At 44.2% G+C, this 14,281-nt stretch overlaps 1 protein-coding gene across 1 annotated transcript in view; it reads left to right on the top strand.

The window, feature by feature from the left end:
• Window positions 1-14,281, top strand: part of LOC118570707 (adenylate kinase 9-like) — a 71,506-nt gene extending 57,225 nt beyond the window's left edge. Inside the window, exons 14-18 of the mRNA XM_036169365.1 lie at window positions 1,570-1,683; window positions 1,770-1,865; window positions 8,031-8,179; window positions 12,042-12,198; window positions 14,069-14,281. Of these exons, the coding sequence (XP_036025258.1) occupies window positions 1,570-1,683; window positions 1,770-1,865; window positions 8,031-8,179; window positions 12,042-12,198; window positions 14,069-14,187 (635 nt within the window). The 3' untranslated portion in view covers window positions 14,188-14,281. The remainder of the gene's footprint in view (window positions 1-1,569; window positions 1,684-1,769; window positions 1,866-8,030; window positions 8,180-12,041; window positions 12,199-14,068) is intronic.

Here is a 14,281-nt window from a genome sequence, read left to right as displayed (position 1 = left end):
ACATTCACAGAGTAATCAGTTTATAGCAATCTTTTGTTTATTTGTTTGGCTTTCTCTACAAACTGGGAGGCTTTCTGACATTTCCTATCTTGAAACCATTTAATAAGAAATTGACTCTTCTTTCATGGCTATGTTATACTTCACTAAACAAGAACATTCTTGACTATTTATTATGCCCTTCTTCTTTCTGGTTAGCCTACAAGCCAGTAAAAACATCCATCATTCTTCCTAAAGAACTTTAAAAAAGAGCCAGAACTGAGATGGCAGGATACCCTAATGTCCATCTAGATGATGGTCTCAGTTGGGTTTTGATTGCTGTGGAGACACCATGACCACAGCAACTTTTATAAAGGAAATATTTCATTGAGGTGGCAGCTTACACTTTCAGAGGTTCAGTCCATTATCATCATGGCAGCATGGCAGCATGCAGACAGAGGTGGTGCTGGAGTTGAGACTGCTACATCTTGCAGGCAACAGGAAATCAACTGACGTAGTGGGCGGTATCCTGAGCAGAAGAAACCTCAAAACCTACACCCACAGTGACACACTTCCTCCAACAAGGCCACACCTCCTAATAGTGCCACTTCCTATGAGATTATGGAGCCAAATACATTCAAACTACCACAATGACCTAGGAGGAATTTATAGGTTTAGTATATAATTTTCAAAATGCAAAATCCAAATGTAAAGACTACTCATGACCACAATCGAAGGAGAGAAGCCATTAGCCCAGAATTCATTCATTTATTCAACAAACACTTGAGGATTTTCTCTGTATTAGACAAATGCCATGAAGCTTCTGTACTCTTGGTGCTTACATTTTAATAGAGTTTGGAGAGAAAAAAAAAAAAGGAGGGAGGGAGAGGAGGAAGGAGGGAGGCGAGGGGAGGAGGGGAGGGAGGGGAGGGAGGGAGGGGACATGTAACAAGCAATGGAGCAGTGATAAGAGCAGGGTATAGAGTGTTGAATTAACCTCTCCAAGCGAAGACACTAGGTTGAAACTTACATCTCAAGAGGAAGCTAGCTGGGCTTCTGTAGAACAGCGGTCTTTCATGTTTGTTACAATCTGTAGTCATTCCTTTCATCTGAAATTATGGGAATGAAATATAAGTTTTGAAGCTTTTCATAAATTGCCTTCCCTACTGGCACGTATGAGTAGATACTTTCCTGTATGCTGAGAACTTGAAGTTCTAAGTCTGGCAATAAAGTCAGCCTTCTGAACACTTCTAATGCTGGAATTCTAACCCCACATATATTTAGGATAAATTTGTCCAGGGAGAACAGTGAGTTTTTTAATCACAAAATATGTATAATGAAACAGAGGTAAGCCACCAGCAGGAGGCAGACTTCCTGTGTCCGCACCAGCTAATGCGCCCAATACTTTAATAACTGAATCATCTTCATTTGGCCTAGGAAAATATGAGACAGGTAGATCAAGTGGCTAACATGCCCACAGCCTTTACACACCACTCAGAACTGAAACCAAGTCTGACTTGAGCACGCCTTTTACCCAGGCTGCCTGCTTCCTGTCTCCAGCCACCTCCCTTTAACACAGCCTTTTTCTTTTAGAGGAGAGGACCCTAAAGGAATTGCAAGCGCAGTATGCAAAAAAGGAGTATGAAGACTTCATGGATAATAAAATGTTTAAAAGCACTGAAGACTTACAGTCTTTGGATGATGAAGGTATAAAGACGCTGCCTGCTTTTACCAGTGATGGGATCTCTACTCCTGTGTGTAGATGAGCCAATAAAGCGTCTTCTTTTCTGCAGCGACTGCTCCAAGCTCCCAGAAATACAGCTCCTTAGACGTTCTCGACGAAGACAAAACCAGGTCTGACTACACCCTTGTGGACGTCGATAAAGACGGTAAGGAGATGAACTGCCACGAAAACATCTATGGATCTTAGTCCGTTTGTTTTCTATGTGGCCACCATATGGGAGCTCACAATTAATACAGGAAAAGCTGAAAACTTCAAGAGGGATAAAAGGCAGGCTTCACTGTTGCAGATTTCAATCGAATGGCCACAGAACAGAATAGATTTATTAAAATGAAGAAGAGACGCAGAAAGTGAGGCGTTCCATACATGCAGAACCCCAAGAAAGATTGATGTTATACACTTGTTACCAAATGATTATAAATTCCTTCTTGAAAGCTGACTAACTTTGATAGGGTGGAACCAGTATATCAGTCACACACTTATAATTATAGCTGTGACATTTCTTCATTATTGATGATGCTATTTAAACGTATGACATTGTTCTGTTCATGTGCTTAAATCCCAACAGCATACAGCAATACCTGATACAACGTTACACAATTCTGTCTACTTTGTCATCACACATTAGCCAGAAAGTCAACTATTCCTCTGCTTTTGGGTAGTAGTACATCATCCAGTCATAGGAACTATTTTAACCCTTGTTTTAAAGAACTGCTTAATTTTTATGAATAGATTGTGGCTTAGCTGTTAAATATTAGTATATTTTATTTTATGAATGTGTGTGTGTGTGTTTGCCAACCACATGCACGCAGGAACCCACAGGGGTCAGAAGAGAGCATCAGATTCACTGGAACTGGAGTTGCAGGCCGCTGTCAGCCGCTCTGTGGGTGCTGGGAATCCAACCCAGGTCCTCTGCAGCACTCCTACCCACTGAGACATCTCTCCAGCCCAAGCCAGTTCTTTATAGTAGAAATTTGTGTTATTTTTTCTACCATAAACAGTATTTCAACAAATGTTTAATAAATGTTTCATCTGGATATCAACATTAGGTACAAGTCCTAAATAAATGAATATGAAGCTACAGAAAAATTGTTTTGCATAAAAGTTATTCCAAATTGTATTTTCTCCAGTAATGCACAGATACAGATCATCACTTGCTCATTATTTTTCTTCCAGGCTTACATTAATATTTACTTCCCGAGTTTATTAAGATTTGTTCAGTTTTATTTCCTTTTACATAGACGATGATTTTTACTTCTCATCAAATTTTCTAAATTGTTGTATCAATTATATTGTTTCTTCAAACGCATGTTATGCGAGCCCCTAATTTTTCAGGTGCTTTTTTTTTTTATTCAAAATTGAGTAGTTTGTCTTCTAAACATCTTGCTTTTGGGGAGTTAATGGAGGCATTCTTCATGATCATCTAATTGTTTTCCATTATTGATTTCTGTCATTACCTTTAGGACTTGCGAGTTTGCTCGGGTGTTCTGTTCTGTGAGGTTTTTGTTGGGGTGCCTTCTTTTGTTCTTGGTGTTAACCCTTTTTGTATTCAGTTTTAAGGTTATCAATAATGTGATGTACAATGTGCAGTGAATTTTGTTTGCTCCTTCCCCTACTGATTCAAACATGCCTGCTTTCCCTGGTTTTTATTTTAAACCAGTAAGAACTGACTGGGCACGGTTAGAAACTTGCATGTGCCACCCTCTTTACACACACACACACACACACACACACACACACACACACACACACACACACGTGTGTGTGTGTGTGGACTCTTCACAGCAGGCCACCATATATTCAGATGTAACCAAGTGGCTGCTGGGAGCCCCATCCCTGATGCTGGTGAGTTCTCACAGCGTTCTGCAGCCCCTTTCCTACACTGCCCCTCCCCTTTGTGAACCTCGCAGTCCAACTTAGAAGCAGGCACAGTGCGTCTACCCACAGCGAGGTGCCGGTGTTGACAGCCTGCCTTCCAGAAATCAACCAAGAGACCATGGCCTCTGGAACTCAGAAACACTTGCTCAGAAAAGGCACTTTCGATTTCTTTTTCAAATCTAGAAGCATTGGCAATACATCAAACTAAAATCCTAGCTTTGTTACAGGTTGTTTTGTTATTTTTTTTTTCTGCTGACAGATATGTTGAGCTATTTGAATACTATGGCTCTTATCTGAATTGTAAACTGCGCCCATGAGTTCTGGTTCCCTGAGCCCATACCAAACTCTTTTTCAGAATCCAAGCGTGTGTTCTTAGTGCCCAGGTTGAGTTCTTAGCAATGTTTTACCCACAGGTGAAAAAGAAATCAGTGGCACGTCCACAACAAAAAGGAGGTTGTGGCAGTTTGGTGGTATTTGGCCACCAAAGCTCACAGGGAGTGGCACTATTAGGAGGTGTGGTCCTGTTGGAGGAAGTGTGGTCTTGTTGGAGGAGGCTGGATTAGACACACCTTTAGTCCAGACCTTGAGGCTGGGTCCCAACTTCTGTTGGAAGTATGTCACTGTGGGGGCAGGCTTTGAGGTCTTTTTCTCAAGCTTTCCTCCATATGATAGTCAGTTGACTTCCTGTTGCCTGCAAGATGTAGCGCTCTCAACTCCAGCACCACCTCTGCCTGCACGCCGCCATGCTCCTTGCCGTGACGATAATTGACTGAACCTCTGAACTGTAAGCGAGCCCCATCAATTAAATGTTTTCATTTATAAGAGTTGTCATGGTCATAGTGTCTCTTCCCAGAAATAAAAACCCAAACTAAGACAGAGGAGGTCCTGAGACCTTCATCAAGAAGAAAAGCTGGCACACTCGCAGGCATAAGAGAGGGCTGAGGTCAAGAGTGGATCATGCTGTTGCCCAGTGAGGTCAACGGGATGGTGAGCAGCAGCCCAGAGCTTAAGCAGATGCAAACTCGGCTGCCTGAACAAGCTGTCCAATGCAGGGTCACCCTAGCTCTGGGCAATGACGGAGGCCCGAGATGAGGAACTGTCCACTTTCTAGATTGGACATCCTCGAGGATCACCATGTCCCCTGATCCTGCTGAGGGCCATGTGTGGGTCAGAGGCTCTGATGTGGCCAGGGTCCTAGTTGACGTCAGAGGAACATGTCATTAACTAATGACACGAAGATGTTCATGGTCTGTGCTGTGCCCTGAAGCTGTGCTGATGGCCATGGGCTGTGCTGCTCCCAGGGACCATTCTGATGTGAGTGCCCTGCGCTGCCACCTGTGACCATGTAGTGTCTGGTCCAGGCTGTGGCCGTGGGCCACATCTGGGTCTGAGGTCCTGCTACAGCTGGCGTCTGAGTTGATGTCCATGGCCTGTATTACCAATGAAGGTCAAGAGGAGGTCTCTAGCCTGCATGCACTACTCCCTGAAGCCATGAACTCTGTACTGCCACCGGGGGCCTGCAATGTCACCTAAAGGCATAGAGATTCCGGTCAGTGATGCCACCAAGTGCCATGTCTGAGTCCTGTGGTCTTACTGCAGCTGGGTCTATGGTGGCCCCATGTTGCCACCAAAGGCTTGGCGGATGTCCAATGATCTGTGCTGCAGCCTGAAGCCATGTTCATGTCCATAATCCCAACTTTATCATCGGAGGGCCACGTCTGGGTCCATGGCCCTACTGCAGCCGGGAGCCCTGTTCGTGTTCTGTGCTGACACCAGAAACCATGTGGAAGCCCATGATCCCTGCTCCCTCATACCGCAAAGAGCAAGTAAGCTACTTTGGCAGTGATATCGATACAGTTGAGAAAGGGGGACATGAAGACTTCTGTGATGACCCTACCTCCACCCTGTCGCCCAAATAGTAACAGCCTAAGCAGGAAGCCATGGAAGAGAACTCTTAAAAACTGTGACAGGATACTGAAGTGTCTGCCCTCCACAATAGAGGGCTTCTGGCAAGGGAACAGGAGGGAAGATTTCCCACAGGGGTGAAGAGAGGAAGGACTCAGTCCTATTTGAGGGGCAGGCCACTGAGAGTTTGACCACACACCAGTGAGTATATAGGGAACAGAAGTCGGACCTTTTGTTGTTGTTGTTTTGTTTTGTTTTGTTGCTGGGGGGAAGTAACAGGGGCAGGATGGGGGACAGGGCATGACTGGGAAGGGAATGTTATAGATGTGTATAATGTGACATCCTCAAAGAATCAATAAAAATATTATGTTGAAAAGAAGAAGAAAATTAGAGTTCAGAAAAAGGTAAACTAGTATCTGGTGATTTGGTGCTCTTAAATGTGGCTCCCGAGAAATCGGTATCTCCTTTGGAATTTAGAAGGAGAAATGAGTGATTTAAAAACTAAAACCACTAATGGCACACACATTCTGTCTGTCTGTCTGTCTGTCTCTGTCTATCTCTCTCTCTGTTTCTCTCTCTCTCTCTCTCTCTCTCTCTCTCTCTCTCTCTCTCTCTCTCTCTCTGTGTGTGTGTGTGTGTGTGTGTGTGTGTGTGTGTGTGGTCTAGGGCATCAAACCCACAGCCTTGCATATTCTAGGTGGACATCCCCACTGACCATTCTCAACATAACATATCTTCAAAGGGTACAATAGTGTGAACAACTGGACACCAGGAACATATGAAAAATAACACAGCATATTGCTTTGGTGAGAGGATCGTTTGGAAAATGGGTAGGTAGTCTCTGCTCTGCCATCCTCGCTATCTGACCACAGGCTAATCCACAGAATGATGTATCAGCTCCAGCTATCATGTCATAGCAGGAAATGAAAACTGATTCTCACATAGCTGACGCTCTTAAAGACCTGGCGGATGGGGAGATGGCAGCCTGGGGAGATGACTCAGTGGTGACAGTATGCCATGAACAAGCATGAGGGCCAGTCAGATCCTCAGAACCCATGCAAATGCATCACGGGTATGGCAGCCCCAGCTATAATTCCAACCTCAGAAGACAGAGACAGGGCATTCCCCAGAGCAAGCTGGCTAGGGAGACTGGCCATATCAATGAGCTCTGGGTTTGACTAAGAAGCCCTGCCTCAATGAACAAACAATAATAAGATGATTCCCAATATCAACCATTCACACACACACACACACACACACACACACACACACACACACACACACGACTATACTCATGCATGCATACCACATGCACACACATTAAAGTGGAGAAAGAAAATACAGGAAACTTTCAAAAAATAAATAGCCTCATCCAAACTGATTTGCATTTTATTGACTCTCCAGGCTGTAAGGAAAGTGGGGAAATACATGTTTCCATCTGGGCACATGAGTGGCCTTGACATAAAGCATGTTGTTAAGAAAGAGGACAGATGCCAGAGAACAAAGCAGCTTGGCCCTTGGGACTTTTTTTTTTTTAATTTATTTAACTTCTTTATTGATTCTTTGGGAGTTTTGCATCACGCACTCCAATTCTGCTCATCTCCCAGTCTCCCCCATCCTCCCCTCACCCCTGCAGCATCCCCCACAAAAGAAAACAAAACAAAACAAGCAAGCAAACAAAAACAAGAACGAAACAAAAAAAACTTCTTGGCTTCTCTTTCATTCCCCCCTCTCCAACACCTCTTCTCTCGTCCTGGCGGCGTTGGGGGCCTGGGTGTGTCACGGAGTCTACCCTCTTGTCCAATCAGCTTTCCTAGCAAATGTCCATTGCAGTGAGCCACTGGTCTACCTGGCTCTCTTTGCCCCCTTCCTCCAGGGCTCCAGAAAGAGACCACAGTTCTTGACTCTTCTGCTCTGTGTCTCAGGGAACTGTCTCTTTCTTCCCTGAGGATATTTTAAGGCAAAGTGGGCAGGGGGCAGCTGCCCTTTGAAGGCCTTTGAGCTGAGATCAGCTGGGCTCCAGACAGAGGTTCTAACAGTTGGAGCCCGAACGCAGTAATTCCAAAGCAAGAAGCCTGGAAATGCAGAAGCGGTCCAACCAGGAGGAACTGCCAAGCCTCTGCCTCACTGGAGGCGTAGACACACACAGTTAAATAAATGGTAAAGTCACCTGGAGCCCCTCAGCCCTGCCAGAAATGAGAGCAAAACTCAAGTCTGTGCCAACCAACTCCAGCTTGCCTGCTTCCAGTATCATCTTGTGTGGCTTCCTCCCTGGATGTTTATGATTGCCTTCATTCCTGGATGCTCTGGTCCCTCCCTGACTTCCTCAACAGGACTTTCATGCTGAGGCACTGGTGTGGTGTCACCTTCTAGTTTGTGGTCCTGTGGTTGATGGGTTTTCTCCTCCTCCTAGCAGGTTCTAGAACACAGAACACAAAGACTTTAGGCCACACGTTAGCAGCATGACTCAGCTCGAGTAATACCGTCCACGAGCCCAAGGATGCAATTTCCGTTTACTTTTTGACTTCAGTCTCCACAGAAGACTCGATAGAAGAGGTGAATGAGACCCATCCCGAGGTGCTTTTCATCGTAGAGGACACTCTGAGACAGGCCAAGGATCTGAACTTTGAGCAGCCCTTTGAGAAACACACTGAGCTACTAGAGGAAGTCATCAAAGAGGTAAAGTTTTCCGATCTTTTCTTGTTTCTCCTTGATGTAGGAACTAAGAACATCCATCTAGTGTGTGTCGAATTGTTCCCGTTTTCTTTTACAGTAGTCTTCAAACTCATGCACATTTTTTATTTACATCATTTCTTCTAATTTTCATAATTCTTGAGAATTTGATATATGACCACAATGAAATATGATTGTAACTGTCCCCCAGCTTCCCCTCCCCTTCCCACCTCTCCCCCCAAAGCACACCCTCTCTTGACTTCATGTCTTTAAAAAAATAATAACTAAGTTCAGTTAGCGCTGCCCACGTGTGCGTGGGTGTGGACCACCCACCGGGACATGAGAAACCTGCCAGCAGCCATCTCCTCAATAAAGAACGGTTCTCCTCTTTCCAGAGTACCCACTACCAACAGCCACAATGCCATCACATGTGAAGTACCCCATAATCGCTGGTACTTGTTGGAAGATTCACAATTATCAACAAAATTAAGCGATGTGATTTCGTAGTTCTTGGTTTGGTTTGGTTTGGTTTGGTTTTTGGTTTTTTGAGACAGAGTTTCTCTGTGTAGCTTTGCACCTTTCCTGGAACTCTCTCTGTAGCCCAGGCTGGCCTCGAACTCACAGAGATCCACCTGCCTCTGTCTCTGCCTCCTAAGTGCTGCAATTAAAGGCGTGCGCCACCACTGATTTCGTAGTTCTTAAAGTTACTATAACTTATTGTCTTTGATTCAGTCCAGTTAGTGGAAAGATGGAGTTTATAGAGCCGGTGCCACATTTAGATACCTCATCTAGGAGCTAAACAGTCAGAGACTGAAATAAAGTTTGTTATGTGGCTGTCTAACTTCATCCAACTACCCTAGCATGTGTTGACAAGGGAGGGTAGAAACATGCATAATCTTTCAGCCCAAAGAGGAAAAACAAGCCTCACATACCATGCCTGTACCAGAGGGAAATCAGAACCTTTCTCTTGTTTCCAGGACAAGGTCTCATAGAGGTAGATTCTAGCAACAATCTCAGATAGACATTCAGAGAAAGCATACATGACAAATGAGGCTATCTTAGACTCTTGGTGTGCTTTTCTACTTCTCTATGATTGAGTTTTAAGTTATTATGTGAGAAACTCTGGGCACAGGAACTTTTACCTGCAATCCCAGCATTCAGAAGGCTGAGGCAGGAGACTCGTGCATAATTTAAGGCCTGCCTGATTTACATAGGCAGGTCAGCCTGGGCCAAACATAAGACCCCTCACAAAAAAATAATATGTGAGAATAAAAGCCTATCTATCACATGAGACCATCACTCTGTAACTCACTGGGTGGCTCCCTGGAGCCCTGGCTGTACCAGACTCCTTTGGGCCCCTCAGTACTTCTGAGCTCAAACAGTTTTGTTTTTTTTTTTCATCTATTTATTTTACAGCCCAGCTGCAACCTGACCACATCTCCCCTCCCAGTCCCTCTCCCTCATTACCTGCCTCCCAACCCCAATCTCCTCCTCTTCTGTCTCCATCTAGGAAAGGGCAGGCCTCCCATGGACATCAACCAAACATGGCATGTCAAGTTGTGGTAAGACTAAACACATGTGTTAAGGCTGGGCAAGGAGACCTAGTATGAGGAGTAGGGTCCCAAAAGCTGGCAACAGAGTCAGAGCCAGCCCCTGTTCCCACTGTTAGGAGTCCCATAAGAGGACCAAGCTATGCAAGTGTAGAGGGCCTAGGTCAGTCCCATGCAGGCTCCCTCGTTCAGTCTCTGTGAGCCCCTGTGAGCCCAGGTTAGTTGATTGTCTGAGCCTTCTCACGGTGTCCTTGACCTCTGGCTCCTACAATCCTTCCTCTCCCTCCTCTGTAGGACTCCCAAGCTCCACCTAATATCAAACACACCTTTTAACCAATCTCTTTAGGTTGTTTGAGCAATAGTTTTTCCTTCAGAGATGCTATTACCCTGAACCTGCTATTTCTGTGTCCTGTATTAGATACTAGGGATAGGAAGACAGATTAAACATGGCCTTGCCTTTAAGGATATTCCTCGGTGACCTGGCCTGGAAGCCACTCACTGAGTCATCCTTGTGGCAAATAGATATCTCCGAGGCACAGGAATTCACTCATGATACTCAGAGTTACCGTCATCACCTCGTCAGTGAGACTAAACACCCAGAGAAGTAAAGTGAGGACAGGTTCTCTAAACCTAGCCCTTGCCTGTGGTGAAATGCCCTCTTCCCTTTGTTGTGGAGAATACAAAGCTCCAGGAAGTATGCATACAACATTTTGGAGACAGCAATGTTAGCAACTGTACAGTAAGCTGCAGCTGTGGAATCAGAGCGCTGTTCAGATCACGTCCACTCCCACCGCCTTGTTATTCCTCATGAGACCAGGGGATCAGGCCGGAAAACCATTTTCAGAAGCAGCTGGAGATCTGTGATGTTATAAAGAGTATACTCTTTTGTTGTTGTTTTGGTTTGGTTTGGTTTTTTGAGGCAGAGTCTTTAATTAGCCCTGGCTGTCCTGGAACTCACTATGTTGACCAGGCTGGCTTCAACTCACAGAGATCATCCTGCCTCTGCCTCCTGAGTGCTGGGATTAAAGGTGTGTGGCACCAAGCCCGGCAAGAGTATCGGGCAAGCCATTTGCCCATTTTTTTAATTGAGTTGTCTTTTTAAATTTATAGTATTTGAGGGCTAGAGAGCTGGCTCAGAAGTTAAGAACATTCGTTACTCTTCCAGATAACCTGAGTTTGGGCCCCAGCTCCCAAGTAATATGAATTTAAAGTTCATAACTGTCAGTCTCCAGCTCCAGGGAATTGCTCCATCTTCTGGCCTCTGTGGACACTTGTACTCATATGTACAGAGACACACATAAAAATAGTTTAAAATAGAAAATTTTAAAGAAATGTAAGTTTAGATTTCAATAAAGAATAATGAGATATAATTTCTCTCCTGTAAAGTTGGCCAAGTTTTTATTTAAGTAATCACTACTCATGAAGCCATGGTGATAGTCATTTTCTGGTAGGAGCAGTGTGCTGGCTAGACTTATGCCAATCTGGCACACTAACTAGAGTTATCTGAAAGGAGGAAGCCTCAGTTAAGAAACTGCTTCCATAAAACCCGTCTTGTAAGGCACTTTCTCAATTAGTGATCAATGGGGGAGGCCCCAGCCCATGGTGGGTGGAACCATCCCTGGGCTGGTGGTCCTGGGTTCTATAAGAAAGCAGGCTGAGCAAGCTATGAGGAGCAGGCCAGTAAGCAGTGCTCCTCCATGGCCTTTGCATCAGCTCCTGGCTCTGGGATCCTCCTGTCCTGTTTGAGTTCCTGTCCTGACTTCCTTCAGTGATAAACAACGATGTGGAAGTGTAAGCTGAATAAACCATCTCCTTCCCAACTTGCCTTTTGGTCCTGGTGTTTTGCTGCAGCAATGGAAACCCTGTCTCAGCCAGAAAGGGTGAAAAGTGGAACGGATGCTTTGGGAAACATTGTGGCATCCTCTGGAGAAATCACTTAGGCAAATACATAATCCCTGGATAACTACTTGTGTGTAAGGAAGTTCATCACAATGTTATCAAAATAATCCAGTGCATAAGGAAGTTCATCACTGTTATAATTAAATTATAAATGATATAAATACTAACTAGACACATTCAATGCTACAGATTAATAGATAGCAAGAGTGCACTGTTACGTTTAATAAAGGCTTTATTCCCTGTTTTTATACTAGTAACACTTGATTACTTCAAAATTAAGCTTCTCTTAATATTAAGTCACTCTGACTTTCTTCTCAAAGTCAGGGCCTAGAAAATGCTTCTTGGAATTCTACAAGAAAAACACATCATAAATCTGTGGCTTGTCAACTCACAATGGGGCTGTCAATGTGTTTTCACAGGTAACAGAAGATAACAAGAACAGGTTTCCCGGTGCCCAAAAATATGGAGGATGGATTGTGGACAACTGCCCTACTATAAGAGATCTGTGGACAGTCTTCATCGATAAAGGAATCATTCCTGATTTGGTTATCTCTTTGACAGATGGAGAAAACAATGGTTGGCAAATATTTATTATTTAAATGTAAAATAAAATGTTTGTTGCTGACATTTATTTTGTTAAAATAGAGAGTGGAGAACTCTCCTTAGATACAGGTACCACCTCAGCTGTGCTGATAGGACCTAACGATGCACGAAGTGAGGCCTCTGCTTGCTGAGAAGGTGACCTGGGGTAATGTGCTGTGCTACTGCACCTTCTAGTGGTCCTCAGTAGTTGTTCTTTGCAGCTGAGAATTCAGCATCCCTTCTCAGTCAGTAGCTGTAGCTTATAAATCAACACTGTACACAATCCTGATGATGAGGGTAATCCTGATGTTTTTAATTTAAGTAGTCTATCACTTCACCTTTTAAGAAAATATATTTGATGTTGGCTGTTGGCTTGCTGTATATTGCCTTTAACAAAAATCATCCTGAGTGAGGGAAGCCAGACCCAGAAGACAGACACGGTATATACTCACTCATAAGTGAATAATAGATGCAAAGAAAAAGATGACCAGGCTGCAATCCACAACCCCAGAGAAGCTAGGTAAAGAGGAGGTCACTAAGAGGGACACACGTACATCACCCCAGGAAGGGGAAGGGGTTAAGATATCCTGGGTAAACTGGAAGTGGGGAAGAGAAGGGAGGAGATGGCAGATGGGAACATGAGGGCTCTTGATGGCCAAGTTGGGGGAGGGCAGGGAGGGAGAGCAGTGAAAGAGATATCTTGACAGGGTATACCATTAAGGGGATGGGGAGAAACCCACAGCTAGGGAAAACTCTAGGAACTCACAAGATTGTCCCCAGCTAAGACTCATAGCAATGGTGGAGAGGGTGCTTGAACTAGCCTTCCCCTATAATCAGACTGGTGTCTACCCTAATTGTCATCATATAACTTATATCCAGTAACCGATGGAAGCAGATGCAGAGAGCCACAGCCAAGCCCTTGGCCGAGCTCCTGGAGTTCAGTTGAAGAGAGGGAGGAAGGATTGTGGGAGCAGGGGAGGGGAGTCAGAATCGTGATGGGAAAGCCACAGACAGCTGACCCAAACTAGTGGGAGCTCATGGACTCTGGACTGACAGCTGGGGAGCCTGCATGGGACCCCACTAGGCCCTCTGAATGTGGGTGAAAGTTGCATGGCTTGATGTGTTTGTGGGTCCCCTGGCAATGGGAGGACCAGGACTTATCCCCAGTACACCAACTGGCCTTTTGGAGCCCATTCCCTGTGGTGGGATGCCTTATTCAGCATTGATGCAGTGGGGAGGAGGCTAGATCCAGCCCCAACTTGGTATGCCAACCTGTGTTGGATGCCTTACCCTCTATAAGGAGGGGATGGAGGTGGGATGGGAGAAGGGGGTGGGGAGGGATGGGGAACAGGGGTTGGTATGTAAAAGGAAAGAAAAAATTTAATAAAAAATTATAAAAAAAATAAGAAAAAAATATATTTGAGAGGTGGTGGGATAAAGGTTTGTGCAGTCAACCCTGACAACCTGAGTCCAATGCTTGTGATCCATATGGTAGGAGAGAACCAACTCTCCATAAGTTGTCCTCTGACTACTATACATGCACATGAATGTACACACACACACAAAAATAAATAAATAAAATAAAATAAATGTAAGAAAAAAACCTTTTTTAAATGTTTGAAATAAGAATTTCCAGGGGGAAAATAGATGTTTTTTCATGTTTTCATTATTTATTACATAGTAACATATGCCTTTCGAAAAAGATTTAAGACATTCTACTAAAATTTTAAAGACTAGGGGCTCTGTTTGGATCAGCACTTAAAGGGAAATTTGTGTGTGCACAGTCAGAGATCACTTTGTAGTTAATTTCTAAAACGGGCCACACTATGCAATTTCAAAATAATTTTTTCTCTTTGTATTTCAGGAAAATGTTTTTTAAATAGAATGTATTTAAGGAGTAAGTCTGAAATTGATGCTAAGATTTTAGAACGATTATTTGAAGAACTTCAAGCCAAAAAAAGGGAAGAGGAGGAAATACGGTAATTACGGTTCATGTGGACTGAAAAACAGGCTACACACTGACCATGCCCCTGCTTCCAGAGACTTCATTTTATTTGTGTGTGTGTGCGTGTGTGTG

This window comes from Onychomys torridus, chromosome 19, assembly GCF_903995425.1.
Source record: "Onychomys torridus chromosome 19, mOncTor1.1, whole genome shotgun sequence".
Classification (NCBI taxonomy): domain Eukaryota; kingdom Metazoa; phylum Chordata; class Mammalia; order Rodentia; family Cricetidae; genus Onychomys; species Onychomys torridus.
This window is presented reverse-complemented; position numbering and strand designations above follow the sequence as displayed.